The sequence below is a fragment of the Peromyscus eremicus genome, chromosome 6 (assembly GCF_949786415.1).
Source record: "Peromyscus eremicus chromosome 6, PerEre_H2_v1, whole genome shotgun sequence".
In the NCBI taxonomy this organism is placed as follows: Eukaryota; Metazoa; Chordata; class Mammalia; order Rodentia; family Cricetidae; genus Peromyscus; species Peromyscus eremicus.
The window spans coordinates 81,965,652-81,981,954 of record NC_081421.1 but is presented as its reverse complement, the minus strand read 5'-3'; the positions used below and the strand labels follow the sequence as shown (position 1 = coordinate 81,981,954).

The 16,303-nt window shown below is 45.4% G+C and overlaps 1 protein-coding gene across 1 annotated transcript in view; it reads left to right on the top strand.

The window, feature by feature from the left end:
• The first annotated feature begins 4,340 nt into the window (after nt 1–4,340).
• Fndc7 (fibronectin type III domain containing 7) overlaps nt 4,341–16,303 on the top strand; it is a 35,303-nt gene continuing 23,340 nt past the window's right edge. Inside the window, exons 1-4 of the mRNA XM_059266608.1 lie at nt 4,341–4,403; nt 4,882–4,900; nt 13,486–13,740; nt 14,788–15,048. Of these exons, the coding sequence (XP_059122591.1) occupies nt 4,341–4,403; nt 4,882–4,900; nt 13,486–13,740; nt 14,788–15,048 (598 nt within the window). The remainder of the gene's footprint in view (nt 4,404–4,881; nt 4,901–13,485; nt 13,741–14,787; nt 15,049–16,303) is intronic.

Here is a 16,303-nt window from a genome sequence, read left to right as displayed (position 1 = left end):
TGGTTTCTTTCATTCAGTTGTTTATAAAGTACTTTCCTCTTTTAAGTCAGGGTCTCATGTAGCCCAGGCTGGCCTCCAGCTAACCACGTAGCTGTGGATGGCCTTCCATTCATACATAATCCTCTTGCCTGCACTTCTTTTATCTTATTTATGTATTTAGTAGTAGAGTTGTTGTTGATGTGTATGTGTGTGTAAGAAGACATCTCAGGTCTCTAGGTTTACACAGGCTTTACCCACTGAACCATCCTGCCAGCCTCCTGCCTGTACCTCTTAAGTGCTAGGTTTACAGATGTGCCCCACAGCAACTGGTCTCACTCTTGATTTTATTTTATGTGTAGAAGTGTTTGCCTCCATGTATGTCTGTGTACCGTGCTCACACCTGTCACTTTTGGAGGCCAGAAGAGAGCATTAGAGCCCCTGGAACTGGAGTTGCAGATGATTGGGAGCTGGCCTGTGAGTGCAAGCCATCTCTCCAGCCCCTCGTTCTTTTCTTCCTGCAATATTCCACGTGCTCATAATTTATCTTGGTTGGTGAACATTTGATTTGCTTATAGCTTAAGGATTACTGAAACGATACTTCTGGGGCTGGAGAGATGGCTCAGTGGTTAAGGGCACTGGCTGCTCTCCAAAGGACCTGGGTTCGATTCCCAACAGGGCAGCTCAAAGTTGTCTGTAACATCAGTCCCAGGAGATCTGTCGACCTCTTTGGGCTCTACCATCACTGCACACACATATATACATGCATGCAGCCAAAACACACACACACACACACACACACACATACACACATAAAATAAAAAGGAAGGTTAACATACATTTTAAAGATAAATAAAAACAATACTATTCTGAATATTTATGTATGTTTTGTATGCTTTCCTTTTTTGAGGGGGCGGTAAACATCTAGGAGTGAAATGCTACAGGTAGTCCAGGTTGGCCTCAAAATCATAATCCTCCTGCCTCAGCTTCCTGAATATTAGGATTACAGGCATGAACCACCACATCCAACTGATATTGTTCAGCTTTTTAAGAAACGGCCAAATTGTTTTCCAAGGTGGCCAAACCATTTCACATGCCGGCCAATATAAGTGTTGCCATGACTTTTCCTAGGGAGAAGAACGAATATTACAAACACAATTCACCCCAGGTGAAGTAGATAAACAATTCCAACCAAGTCCAGCTTGATGAAGCAATGGTTTTAATTGGGGTTACTTATAAAACCGTGGGTTAAGGACTACTTAAAGAAACACAGGCAATTACGGCAGCTACACAATGAAGAGTCTCCACCAAGCAACTGTGAACTCCTTATGTATCCTCAAAGAGGGGCAGCGTCCCGTGTACCACCTTATGAACCTTGTGAACCATGCCCTCCCCCCACAAAGGAACATTAGTGGACTCAGTCTTCTGAGAGTCTCCTTGTAAGTGTTCACAGCTGCTCTGATGTCAAGATGGAGGCAGTCGTGTCATGCAGAGGACAGAGTTCCACAACAATGAGATTGCTGGTTGCTCTACACTTGAACCAACTCTACTTATAGTCTTATTATTAATTTTACTTTGTGAGTACTTGTTGGTGCTGGAGATCAAACCCAGGGCCTCCAGACACATGCTCTTTTATTGAGCAACCTCCGCCACTCAATCTTTCTAATTTCAGACACCTAATAAGTATACAGCAGTATCTCATTGTGATGATGTGCGGTCTCTTGATCATTAACGATGCTCAGCATCTCCTGGGACTCAAACCAAGTTAGGGAGCTGCTATCACAGTGAGCTATACCCCAGCCCTTGTTTGTGTTTTCAGGGTTTCATTATGTAGCCCAGGCTGATCTGCAATTCATTATGTAGTGTAGGCTGGCCTTGAATTTCAATCTTCCTGCCTCTATCTCCTCAATACTAGGATGACAGGTATGTGCAGCTCTTGATTTATTTGAGACATAGTGTTGCTGTGTGGCCCAAGCTGGTTTTGATTTCATAATCCTCCTGTCTGGAATTACAGGTGCTATCACATCCATCACTATTTTTTATTTAAATTATTTTCTTCTTCTTCTTCTTATATATATGTATGTATATGTATATGTATACATGATGTAATGTGTAGGCATGTGTGCTGGTTGGGTTTTTTGTCAACTAGGAAACCTCAACTGAGATTGGCCTGTAAGCAAATCAATGGGGTATTTTCTTGATTAATTACTGATGTGGGAGGGCCCAGCCCACTGTGGACAATGCCACCAATGGGTAGGTGTTGTAATGGGTATAAGAAAGAAGGTTGAGCCAGGTGGTGGTGGCGCACGCCTTTAATCCCAGCACTCGGGAGGCAGAAGCAGGCGGGTCTCTGTGAGTTCGAGGCCACCTTGGTCTACTGGACACCCAAGGCTACACAGAGAAACCCTTTCTTAAAAAATAAAATAAATAAAATAAAAATAAAAACCTAAAAAAAAAAACAAGCAGGTTGAGAAAGCCATGAGGAGCAAGCCAGTAAGAATTGCTTCCCCATGGTCCCTGCTTCAGTTCCTGCCTCCAGGTTCCTGTCTTGGGTTCTGTCTTGGCCTCCTCCATATGAGACACTGTAACATACAACTGTAAGCCAAATAAACCCTTGCCTCCCTGAGTTACTTTTGATCATGGTGTTTATTACAGCAATAGAAATCAAACCGGACACCATGCTTGCCATGGCCTACGCGTGGAGAACAGAGAACAACTTTGCGGAGTTGATTTTCTTCTTTCACCTTTACATGGGTTCTAGAGATCCAACTCTGGCTATCAGGCTTAGCGGCAAGTACCTCTAACTGCTGAGCCATCTCGCCAGCCCTCAATTGTTCTCTTACTGGGTTTTGAGAATAATTCACACACCTACGCATATGTACACACACACACACACACACACACACACACACACACACACACTTTTTAAAAAAGAAAATCTTTACCTAACTCAAGGTGATAAATATTTTCTTCTACACAGTTTCTCATTTCTGATATATTTTTAGGTTTTGAGTCTACTTTTACTAATCGATTAATAATTTGGGGAGAAGTCAGTCAATCCTACTTTGTTTCCCAGGCTGATCTCAAACTCGTGGTCTCAATAGATCCTTCTGCCTTCTGAGTAGCTGAGACTAAAAATGTAGGCTCCACCCCCCCATATCTGGCTTGAGTCCATTTATTTATGCATTTTTAAGTCTTTACAATTTGTATTTCTAATTTTTATTATGCACATGGATGCTTTGCCTGCATGTGTGTCTTTGTTCCACGTGTGAACCTGGTGCCCACAGAGACTAGAAAAGGGCATATAATGAATGCCCTGAATCGGAGTTACAGGTGGTTGTGAGCTACCATGTGGTTGCTGGTAATTGGACCTGGATCCTTTGCAAGAGCAACCAGTTCTCTTTGTTGGTTTGTTTGTTTGTTTGTTTGTTTGTTTGTTGAGACAGGGTTTCTCTGTGTAGCTTTGCACATTTCCTGGAACTCACTCTGTAGACCAGGCTGGCCTCGAACTCACAGAGATCCGCCTGGCGCTGCCTCTCGAGTGCTGGGATTAAAGGCGTGTGCCACCACCGCCCAGCTGACCCATCTCTCCAGACCCAAGTCTTCTTGGTTTGTTTTAAGACAGTGTCTCACATAGTCCAGGCTGGCCTCACACTCACCATGCCATTGAGGATGTCAGAATGCCCTTCCCTAGCAGGTGGAGCTAAACTGACCCCTCTGGGACCAGAAGCCAAAACCAACCTTCTCTCTCTTAAATTGGTTATTCAGGTCTTTTGGCCACAACGGCAAAAAGCTGACTAAAATACACAAAGTCTAGCTAATACATGAGCATCAACTAAAGGCGAAAATAAGACAGGAATCCCTGAGTTTAACATCACTCTACCTTATCAATAGTTTTCTCTACAGCTTTGTAAATTTGTTTTTGTTTTTTTGAGACAGGGTTCTGACGGTCCTAGAACTCACAATGTAGACCAGGCTGGCCTTGAACTCACAGAGATCTGCCTACCTGTGTCTCCCAAGTGCTGGGATTAAAGGTCTACTATGCCAGGAGTAAAATTTATTAAAAAGGAGAGCATTGAACATAGTTCCTTGAAGCCAAGGTTACAGGAGCTTCTTTGGCCTGCCTGGCGTGGCTTTCTCTGGCTCTTTTTTTTTTTTTTTTCCAATCTTTGCAGTACCTGTTCCTGCCAGTCCCCAGTGTCCCTCATTACAGGTAAGCGCTGCACCAAAGGAGAGGCGACTTCCAGAGTCTGTTCCCAGCACTGCGCTCTGCGACCTTCACCTTCGGTGCTGTGCTGCGCTTCTGGGAGCCAAAGAGGACCCAGATCACTGGTTTGTGCTATGTGAGTACTTTGTCTAACAGGATGGCTGGAAGACCCAAGAAGTCTTTGTCTGTGATAGGATTCACTCTCCTCTGTCTGAACACGGTGAGTCTGCCTTTTCAATCAACTACAACTAGTTAGGGGGAAAAGATACCCATCTTTCTCTCTTTATGAAGGGCTGAGGAGTAGGGAAAGGTAACTAGAAATACCTTAAAATCATACTAAGATGGTATGTTTTTGTGTTTGAGATGTGCTAAGGAAAGGAGACAAGAATATCATCATGTTTCAAGAACAAAGACTTTTGAAAAAAAAATCTGTCAACAGTTTCTGACTTAGTTCAACAGGCAGACTCAAGGGGAAAATGAAATAGTAACACAATCTAATAGTGCCCAGCCTCGGAGTCGTTTTCAGTGTTGCTTTATGATAAATAAATGAGTTGAACAGAAAAGCACTCACGTGAATGGAAAGCTACTGACTGTGCACAGAAACATCGTGATTATTGTGTTCTGGTTGATGTGTTTGTTTTGTTTCCCCAAATGCTCTTTTTCCTTATTCTTCTAACTTTCTAAATTTTCCTTTTCAGGTTATTTCATCCAAAACAGGTAACAATTTCTGACATGCAAGTTTTTCCTTCTTATATTTGATTTTAACTCCCACTGTTGGTTGCTCTAGTCTCATCTATAAAGACTATCATAGAGGGCAGGTATCAACATTTGCTGAGCATGCACACTGGGGACTAACACCACTGTAAAAGGTGCTGGAGAGCACATAATTGGTAAGGTCTTGCTAGTGAGAACTATGATACAGCACCACATTTTCCATGCAGTTAGCTGTGGACAAACTACCACAGTGATCATCAGTCCAGTCAAAAAGTAAAATCACACCACAATGATCTACCTATATAATGTTCCTACTTGTCTGCTGAGACATTAGAAAAAACAAACAAACAAACAGAAATGCTGTATTTAATTACATTTTCGAGATCCTCTACCAAGAGAAAACACAAACAAAAAACTTTGTTTCAGGTGTGGTGGTGCACGCCTATAGTCCCAGAACTTGGAAGGCGGAGGTGGGAGGATAAAGGTTGCCTTTGGCTACATAAAAATTGTGGGGCAAGCCTGGGGTGCAGGAGATCCTGTCTCAAAAAAGCAAACTAAAAGCACACCAGAGGCGGGGCGGGGGTGGGGGGGAGAGGGAGAGAGAGAAAGAGAGAGAGAGAGAGAGTGCTTTGTACATCTAGCCTTATCTTGAGATCAATCCAGTAATATAATGATTCAGAACTGAAAAGAAGTTTCCTTATTTAAAAAAGATTTCAATCAACATTTTTTTCTTGAATAAATGACTGGAGGCCACAGCAATTTTTTTAGAAATACTTTCTGCCTCATACATCTATAAATCTAAGTCCACAGGATAGCAATTTATGTTGAACAGGTTTTAAATTATTGGCAAAAAAACATAAAAATCAGCTCTCTTGGAGATAAACTCTCATAATGATTCAACACACACTGGAACAATTTTTATTGTTTTGCCAACATCATAAAAAACAATGTAGAATTAGGAAATTTTACATTGAATATATGGCTACATTTTAATATTTCATAAAATCCATACATATACAGTGTAGTTTTTGTTTTGTTTTGTTTTCCATACAGGGTTTCTTTGTGTAGTCTTGGCTGTCCTAGAACTCACTCTGTAGACTAGGCTGGCCTCGAACTCAGAGATCGGCCTCCCTCTGCCTCCCTAGTGCTGCAATTAAAGGTGTGTGCCACCACATCCAGCTATTCAGTTGGCTTTTAAAACCAACTTTCTGCTTTATTCTTACTCATTATATTATTCTTTGAAAATTTTTAGAATTTGTTTATGTGTATGGGTGTGTTGTCTGCATGTATGTCCATGTACTACACATATACATGGTGCCTGAAGAAGCTAGAAGAGGATATTGGATCCTCTGGGACTGGAGTTACAGGTGGTTGTGAACCACCATATGGTTGCTGGGGATTGAACCTGGGTCCTCTGGAAGAGCAGCCAGTACTCTTAACCACTGAGCCACCTCTCCAGCCCATCATCATTATATTACTCTTGAGAGACCTTCATGATTGTCCAGGAAGCTATGAGAAAGACTGATTAACCACATTCCTAGTGATTTTTTCATTTTTTTTTATTTTTTTATTTTTTTATTTTTTTACTATTGGCTTTATTTCATTTGAGATGAGTCCTATGTTGACCAGCCTGGCTTTGATTTCTTGGGCTTACGCAATCCTGCCTCAGTCACCTGAGCAGCCGGCACCACATGCACACACTACTCTGCTTGGTTGATAAGTGATTAAAAAAATAAAGAGCTGTCCTTTGTGTAGCAAAATCAGACTTCATTGTGTCTTATAAAATCCTGGTAAACCCAGGACTCATTGAGACCTTCGGATGGACTCCTTTTAGTCCCAACATGATTCATCCCATTGGAGAGAAATCAAGAGGGCTAGATTCGATGCCAGTGATGCTGTTAACAAATTCATCTTGGCTTTTCAATAGACGAACTTTATCTGATTTGTACTGTGGAGAAGGCTCCATCGTGCATGTGTGCGCTTCTCTTTGGGCTTTGGCATTGCCACTGATCTGTGTCTGGGCTCTGAGGACTTTGAGCTGATTTAGATTCTCTGAGTTGGTCAAACTCACAGATGCTGAGAATCAAAGGTTTCATTTTGGATGCATCAGTGTGGTTATATGCACATCTAGGGAATAAAGTCTCCCCTTTCATCAACCCAAGGAGTGCCTGACACTTGACATCCCCACTTCTCAGTGCTAGCTCGCTCTCGCTCTCTCTCTCAGATTGAGAGAGTGGGGTGGATAGGATTTATAATTTCTTCCCCAGATTTTAATAATGATAAAATAACAATATTAAAGCTGGGCCTGGTAGTGCACACCTTTAATCCCAGCACTCGGGAGGCAGAGGGAGGTGGATTTCTGAGTGGAGGCCAGCCTGGTCTACAGAGCAAGTTCCAGGACAGGGACAGCCAGAGCTACACAGAGAAACCCTGTCTCGAAAACCAAAAAAGAAAAGAGAAAGAGAGAAAACAAACAAAAAGCAAAAGAAAACAAACAAAACAAAAACTCCACGTATTGCACAAATCCTAAATGGTCTTATTATAAAAACCTGGAGCCAGATATTTGGGTAAATGCTGAAAGATCAGAGAGACAAAGGAACAAGCCACAGCCACTTCTCACCTTGCCAACTCCGTGATTCTTTTGACTGAATACCTCTGAGTTCTCAGCCAAAAGGCTCTCTAGTTGCTGGGGATATTTTTCTGTATACTGTGAATGTGTTGCTCTGATTTGGTTGATAAATAAAATGCTGATTGGCCAGTAGCCAGGCAGGAAGTATAGTATAGGTGGGATAAACAGAGAGGAGAATTCTGGGAAGTGGAAGGCTGAGTCAGGAGACGCTGCCAGACGCTGCCGCCATGAGAAGCAAGATGTAAAGATACTGGTAAGCCACAAGCCACGTGGCAAGGTATAGATTTATAGAAATGGGTTAATTTAAGATGTAAGATTTAGCTAGCAAGAAGCCTGAGCCATTAGGCCATACAGTTTTAATTAACATAAGCCTGTGTGTGTTTACTTGGGTCCAAGCGGCTGCAGGACTGGCGGGTGAGAGAGATTTGTCCTGACCACGGGCCAGGTGGGACACAGGAAAACTTCAACTACACTAGTTCCTGTGTCCTCATGCCTTATAAGCCTTTCTCCACCCAGCCATTTCACTCCTATATCAATCTTCCTAGTGCTGAGATTAATGGTGTGTGTGCTTCCCAAATACTGGGATTAAAGGTGTGTGCCACCACTGCCTGGTTCTTTTTCTTTCCTAGACTGGATCAATCTCATGTAGCCCAGTGTAGCCTTGAACTCACAGAGATCCAGACAGATCTCTGCCTCCCAAGGGCTAGGATTAAAGGTGTGTGCCACCACTGCCTGACCTCTATGTTTAACTCTGTGGCTGGCTCTGTCCTCTGATCTTCAGGCAAATTTTATTAGAGTACAAAAAAATATCACCACACCCATGTTATTACTAAATGATAATACTATAATTTAATCATCATTTAGCTGGGGGGTGGTAAGCTCAGTTACCGAAGCTTGCTTAGCACGTGTGAGAACTTTCACTCAATCCCTAGCACTATGGGTGGAGAGGAACAAAGCTTAGCACTGTCAGCCTCTTATTAATAGATGCTACCTGTTCTCAAAGGAGAAACAGTGCCAATAGATGTATCTGCTTCCTTGGAATCAGCTTCATCCCTCTCAGCTATCCCTTCCCAGGCTCTATCTTCTTCCCAAAGCCCTGCATTTATTTTATTTTATGACAAGGTCTTATGTCCCTCAGGCTGGCATAAAACTTCCGCTGTAGTCAAGGATGACCTTGAACTTGTGATCTCCTACTCCTACCTCTTAAGTACTAGGATTATAGGCCCCCACTGGGTTTATGAGGTGCTGGGGATGGAATCAAAGCTTTGTGCATGCTAGGCAAGCACTCTACCAACTGAGCCACACCCCCAGCCACTCAAGAGCGGCTTTGCTTCTTCAGTTCTTCGAAGGTCTGTTGAAAACTGTCATGGCACCATCTGTCTCCCAGTCCATCCCCCTCACGGAAAAAAATGTCCTCAAAGTCTGGCCCCACCTGGTCTCGTTCTGCCACACCAGGACTGGGCACTCAGACTCCTTTGCACTACAGCAGAGGACCACACTTGCTCCTTACATCAGGCTCACCGGCTCTGATACACTCAAACGCTCCCATCCAGAGCATCTGCCCATGCCGTTCCCCATGAACACTGGGATGCTGTTTCTTATCGCCTAGAGCAGCAGCTCCCAACCTGAAGGCTGCAGCCCCTTTTGGGGGGTCCAATGACTCACACGGATTGCCTAAGACCTTCAGAAAACACAGATATTTACATTATGATTCATAACAGTAGCATAATTATTGTTATGAAGTAGCAACAAAAATAATTTTATGGTTGGGGGGTCCCTACCACATGAGGAACTGTGTTAAAGGGTCGCAGCATCAGGAGGTTGAGAACCACTGGTCTAGAGGGCTCAGTTAATTTGCTTTTGTAGCTAGCACTAGTCAATTTGCTGAGAGCCAACTGTGAATCAGGCATACTCTCTCTCTCTCTCTTTCTCTGTCTCTCTGTCTCTCTCTATTTCTGTCTCTGTCTGTGTCTCTCTCTGTCTCTATCTCTCTTTGTCTCTTTCTGTCTCTGTTTCTATGTCTCTATCTCCGTGTCTCTGTCTGTCTCTCTGTGTCTCTGTCTCTGTCTATCTCTCTCTGTGTCTCTGTCTCTCTCTGTCTCTCTGTCTCTATCTTTCTCTGTGTCTCTGTCTCTCTCTGTCTCTATCTCTGTGTCTCTGTCTGTCTCTCTCTGTGTTTCTGTCTCTCTCTATCTCTCTGTGTGTCTCTGTATGTGTTTCTCTATGTGTCTCTATCTCTATCTCTCTGTCTCTCTCTGTGTCTCTGTCTCTCTGTTTGTCTCTGTCTGTCTCCTGCCTGTGTTTACCCCAGAGTCTCACTGGAACCCTCATGGCTATACTGATCTGGCTATTCAAAACCCATCCACACTTGCTTACCTTGGTACACACACACACACACACACACACACACACACACACACACGGTGGGGAATGACACACGTTCAAAATACCTTTAGATATACTTTTGTTTAATCTTTACAATAATCATAAGTTACAGGCATTTTACACATTTCAAAGTAATTCCTAAAGGGTAGTTACCCAGTTTTTCAAAGGAAACTTACACGAGAATAGCTTAAATGTCTCACATTCACTCATATACAGAAGTAAAAAGCAGAGCCAGGCCTTAAACCTAGAACACCTGAATCCAAATGATTTGCTATTTCTCCACCCTGATTTCCACTCTGCTGATCCAGCTTCCTGAGTGCTCCCTCTCTGCTCAGCTGGATGGGAACATGTAGAGCGCTCAGGCAATATGGCGGCCTGTGGGAAGGAAGGCGGCCTGTGGGAAGGCGGCCTGTGGGAAGGAAGGCGGCCTGTGGGAAGGAAGGCGGCCTGTGGGAAGGAAGGCGGCCTGTGGGAAGGAAGGCGGCCTGTGGGAAGGAAGGCGGCCTGTGGGAAGGAAGGCGGCCTGTGGGAAGGAAGGCGGCCTGTGGGAAGGAGGTGGCCTGTGGGAAGGCGGCCTGTGGGAAGGCGGCCTGTGGGAAGGAAGGCGGCCTGTGGGAAGGCGGCCTGTGGGAAGGTGGCCTGTGCACGCCCGCCTTTTAGCTCTTCTCCATGAAGGCAGCACCAGGCCTTCTGTGTCTGCAGCTGGTCATTTTCCCAGAAGTTTGTCCATTCCGACGAGCAGTTCTGTCTAGCACAGGAGCTGAAATAAACTGTGGGACAGAGGAAACAGAAGGCGTTGAGAGACACCGGAGAAGAAGAAAGAAGGCACAGATCACAGGGAAACGGCGCTCCGAGGGTGGGGTGGGAGGGTCTGCAGAGGAGAGAGGGGGCAGGAGAGGGGGGCCCTCCTGGGGGCTCTTTGTTCTGAGGGGACACAAGGGGCATCCACTCTCCCTGCAGAATCAGCTTCACTGGCAAAAGGCCACCAGGCCCCCGCCTTTCCCCAGCATATATGACGAGCATGATTTTCTTTCTGTGACAAAGAGACACTCCTGGATGATGTTCCAGAAGTATCTGGCCAGAGGACAGTGAAGACTTTGTTCATTTTGGCAGCCTGATTATTTGAGTGACTGCCAACATGCACTCTCTTGACTACTGGGGCAGAAAGAGAAGGCTGTCTGTGTTGTGCACCTAGGGGGTTGGTTGAAGGGAAAGCCAGAAGAGTTGATGCTGGCAAACCACTTGGCTTTTATTCTGTCTTCTTGCCCTGTAATCTTTTTATTTGGTTGGTTAGGGAAGGTTGGTTGGGCGATCGATGGTTTTGGATTTCTTTGGTTGTTGCGGGGCGTTTACCCACCAACCCCACAGTTCCCCAGAGTTTTCTTGAGTGCGAGCAGCAGGAATTATTAGATAGAAGGATTTAGATTGCGGAGATAAACAGATAGAAAATACAGGATAGCCTCAAGAGGGCCTGGAACCTTTTCCAACGGGCCCTGACTGTCTCTGCCCTAAGGTATTTATAGAACCAAGGGGTGGAGCAAAAGACCTCCTCCCCCAGCCCAGCCAAGTGCAGACCATCTCAGACACCTGCACTCAGGCCCGTGGTCCTTATCATCCTCTATGCGGACCTGCTGGGTAAAGCCACGAGGAACCCGAGAACGGGCTCCCACAGGTTGTTGTTTTTGAGACAGGGTTGCAAATAGTCTGGCCTCTTCCAACCCTCTGTGAAGTTGAGGAGGACCCCCTCCCCCAAGTGCTGAGATTACAGGCATGCATGCTATACCTGGCTTTAGCTTGTTGTTGTTGTTGTGTTTGTTTGTTTGTTTGTTTGTTTGTTTGTTTGAGATAGGATCTATGTAGCCCAGTTGGGCCTCAAACTTGATTGACATCCTCCTGCCTCAGCTCCCAAGTGCTGGGTCACAAGCATGCACCACCATGTCTGACTCACCCCTCGGTTTTGGCATGCCTTGACTGTGCTCAACAAGTGGAGTCCATTAACCTTAAAAGGCGGAGAGACAGTTGCAGAATTAAAAACCCAGCATACGTTTATTGATCTCTTCTGCTTCGATCTCCTACAAGATACAGGACAGTGTGTGTGTGTGTGTGTGTGTGTGAATGTGTGTGTGTGTGCTTCTACAAGATACAGGACATTGTGTGTGTCTGTGTCTGTGTGTGTCTATAGATTTTCTCAAGTGGTAGATCTGATTCTCACACTGTATGTTCCACCCTATATCGGAAGCCAAGAGCTCTCCTGTATGCTCAGGACACGAACATTCCCACACTGAACCGCAGTCAGCCCCGGAAGGGCTTCAGTATCTAAGCCTTACACTGAGGCGTATATTTTGGCAGGCAAAGGAAGAATGAGTTTCTTGTATACAGAAGAACCTGAAAGTTGTTCTGCTCCGATAGTAACAAAGCACTATGGAACAACTGTAACAAAGCGCTCAGTTCTCCTCCTTCCTCTGTTAGATTAGAGCCCACTTGGGAAATGTGCGGAGTCATGAGAAAGTGACCACAGGCAGGGAGAGAGGTGGGCATGGAGGGCCCAGCTGGAAGCGGTGCTGCCTGGGTGGGGGCAGGGAGGACGTCAATGACACAGCAGCCTTGGAAACTCACAGAACACCAACCCAGAGGAGAAGCCTCCGGAAAAAAGCCCCTCCGTTATCTTCTCCCCCTTCTCAGCTCTTTCCCACAGTCTCTTCCCACTCCTACTTAACTTAAAGCATGGAAAGTACGAGTGGCCCACAGGCAGCTGGGAAGTGACGGCTGTGCTCTGGCTGTCTTGGAAAACAGTTGTTCCTTCTAGCTTCCCCCACTCTTTCTTTAGCTCTTTCTACTTTTTTTTAATTTGTATTTTTATTACATTTACTTATTTGTGCATGCGTGCGTGCGTGCGTGTGTGGTGTGTGTGTGTGTGTGTGTGTGTGTGTGTGTGTGTGTGTGTGTATGGATGGGGTGCATGCATGTCTCTCTGTGTGTGGTGTGAGTGGGTGCGTGTGGTATGTGCATGCATGCCTGTGTGTATGTGTGTGCCTGTGTGTAGCATGCGTGTGTATGGTGTGCATGCATGCTCCTGTGTGTGTCTGTGTGGTGCACGCACCTACATGTTACAATGCCTATATAGAGGTTAGAGGACTTCAGATGGTCAGTTCTCTCCTTCTCACATGTGGATCCCAGGGATCAAACTCAGATCGTCAGGTTTGGTGGCAAGCCTCCTTGCCTTCTGAGCCCTGGCATCAGCCCCTCTCTTCTTTTCTTTCTTTTTTGTGATACTGGATGTTGAGCCCAGGGGCTAGGCAAGTGCTCTACCACTGAGCTACATTCAGATACCTATTATAATCGTAATCATTATTATTTTGCATTTTGAGACAGAGTCTTGTAAAGTTGTCCAGACTGGCCTTAATTTCATCCCCCTGCTTCCGCCACACCCAGCTTCCCTCTTTCTCTGGAAAAGGAAGCTTAAGCTCATGTTCATGGGAAGAACCAGAATAATGTAGTTTAGGGAGGAAGTGACGAAAGATGTCATCCTTGTAGGGTATCCTGGCTAATGTACAACTTCAAAAATATCTTCCAGCACCCAAAACACCAACTATTGATCAGGCATATTCAAAAATCAGCAATAGTATCACCGTAGAGTGGACGACTGTGCCAGGGGCCACAAGTTACTTGCTCACAGCTGAAGATGGGGACACAGTCATTGAGACCACGGTGGCCAGTTCCCCAGGCACTGTGACAGGCCTGAAGGCTGCGACCTTGTACCAAATCACCATCCGATCCATCAGTGCCTCTGGACAAAGCGAGGCTTCGTCCCCAAAGCAGGCGAAGACAGGTAGAGAGCTGGATGCTAATGCGGTCTGAGTGTTTGCTGGTGACTTAGATCAATTTTAACAGCACTGCAAATGTGTTGTGTGGTTTGTGCACACATGAGTTCCACAGTGCAAGGCCCAGAGGCAAAAGCCACCAATTTTTGTTTGTTTTTGTTATTGCGACTCAGCAATTTGTGGAGAAAGTGACACTTCAGAGCCTAGTACTCTGCTTTGGGATTTAAAATCCATTTCTGGGCAATTTTAAAAGCAGAATGCTTTTAAATCCATGAACAAGCGAGTTCTGTTTTTACCCATGCCAAACAGGGAACACACGGAACAGATTTTGCGGCGCACCGGGCATATGGCAGATACGGTAACAAATGAAAGTTTCGGGATTTGCTATTAGCATTCAATTCACTTCATAAAGTCACACCTGGGCATATTTCTGAAAAGCTGTGTGCAAGGACTGGTGTCTAGTTCGGTGGGAGAGTGCTGGCCTAACGTTTACAAGGCTCTGAGTTCACTCTCAGCATTGAAAAATAAAAGTAATTTGCACACTAAAATAGTATAAACAATCATTTTTTTCTTATTCATTTTATGGACACTTTATCTAACTTCTCACCAACTGCAAGCTGAAAGTATTGCCTGGTGTTTTCTAGTGTCTTCCTACCTCAAATTTTTTGAGACAGGATAGCCTAACCTGGGCCCAAACTCCAAGCAGTCCTTCTGCCTCAGCTTCCTGAGTGCTGGGATTGTAAGTGTGCATCACCCCTCCTGCTTGAGTGTCCACATTTCCTGCCACATCATTTATTATTAATGTACACTTCAATGGCTTTCCTAAAAATCATACTGTAGAATGAGCCCAGGGCCTCCATGGTGTCAGACAAACAAGCACTCTACCACCAGGCTACGTCCTCAGCTCCAATTAGCAATTACTGAATGGAACTCCGCCATTATGATACGAATAAAATGGATAGTCAACTTGCACTTATTTATCCCTCAATAACTTGAATTATTCTCTACAGAGTTTTATGATACGCATTCACGTTTCCTTTTGTTTTTGCTAACAGTGTTGGCTGCACCAATCCTGGAAGTTGGCTCTCCGAGTCCAGACTCCATCCTTGTGAGGTGGGATGCGGTGTACATGGCCATCGGCTTCTCTGTGTCGGTTATGCGAGCCAATGGCTTGGGTAGAATCTGGAAGGAGAATACCACAAACACCTCCTTGACCTTCAGCAGTTTAGATGCTGGGACTCTCTACACTATAAAGGCCTATGCGTGGAATGCCAATGGAATCCCTGGGGATGACTCCACCTGCAACCAGAGAACCAGTAAGGACTCCTCAGCTCAGCCTTGAACAATCTCACTTTTGATTAATGAGGGGGCTGTGGAGAGCAACGCTAAGTGATGAGTACGGAGCAGCTGGCAACAGCTGTTTAAATTTCTACGAAGTTATTTATAGTGCCTTGACTATTGCTAGGCAGCAGTTCAAAAGCTCTCTGAGTGAGGTGGAGCCCAGTGCTTCCCCCTCTGGTAGCCAAGTCCACTACAGCGGGCACATTCCAGATCCCAGAAGGAAAGGGCTCTGGTTAGGTTGACCAGTCCTTCCTTGTGCCTTCCTGGTCTTGTTGGACCAACTCAAGCATTCCCTGCTTTTTTCCCTCCTGTGTTCAAGCCAACAGCCGAAACAAAAAGGAAATGAGGCAAATAGGAATTCATTCATTCAACAGACATTTAGTGAGTGTGTGCCGACCTGCAGCCAGCATTGTCCCAGGGACACAGGCACAGAGCGAGCTCCTGCTGCTCCTGGGCTTGACATGAGAGTCTGTTTCAGATGTTATAGCTCCCCGACACTTTGGCACAAGGCTGAAGCTGACGTGGGGCTGCCCACCGCCCCTTCTCTAGCTGTGAACTGCCCAGTGGGAGTGTAATGTGTTCTCTCAGCCTTCCACCCCAGGAACACAGTGGTGGGGAGGTGCTCCTAAGCATGAAAACCAGAAGTCCAAATTCAGCTGCTAGAACCTGAAGAATCAGAGGGAGAAAGGACGTGTGTGTGTGTGTGTGTGTGTGTGTGTGTGTGTGTGTGTGTGTGTGTGTAATAAGTGCCAGACCTTCACCAACCTAACCAGAGTAGTTCTCTTAGGGGAGGACCCAGGAAAGGTGGGAAGAAACTGGAAATAGTCTCTTCAGCTTTCTCTAAGTTTGGAATGGGAATCTCATGCCTTATGAGCCAAGCAGAAATTCAGGGAGAGGAGAGGGCTTGCCTTACATAATACTCATATGCGGAAAGATGGCGAGCAGCCCCAAGGTGATTTCATGGTTGGCTTGATGCCTCGGGGTATTTGTGGCAAACCAGCCTTCCTGGGCCTTTTAGTGGCTTGCCTGCCCTGGCCCCTCCTCTCCTCTTTCCTCTCCTCTCCTCTCTCCTTCCCACCTTCCCTTCTCTTTCTTCCCCCTCGTCTTCCTGGAAATATTTAGCAGCTGGGAGTACAAGATGAAACGAAGCAATCCCTGCACCCAAAGAACTGAGCCTGTCCAAAGATGTAGAACGTGGACGTTATGGTCACGTGTAACAAAGGACTTTGC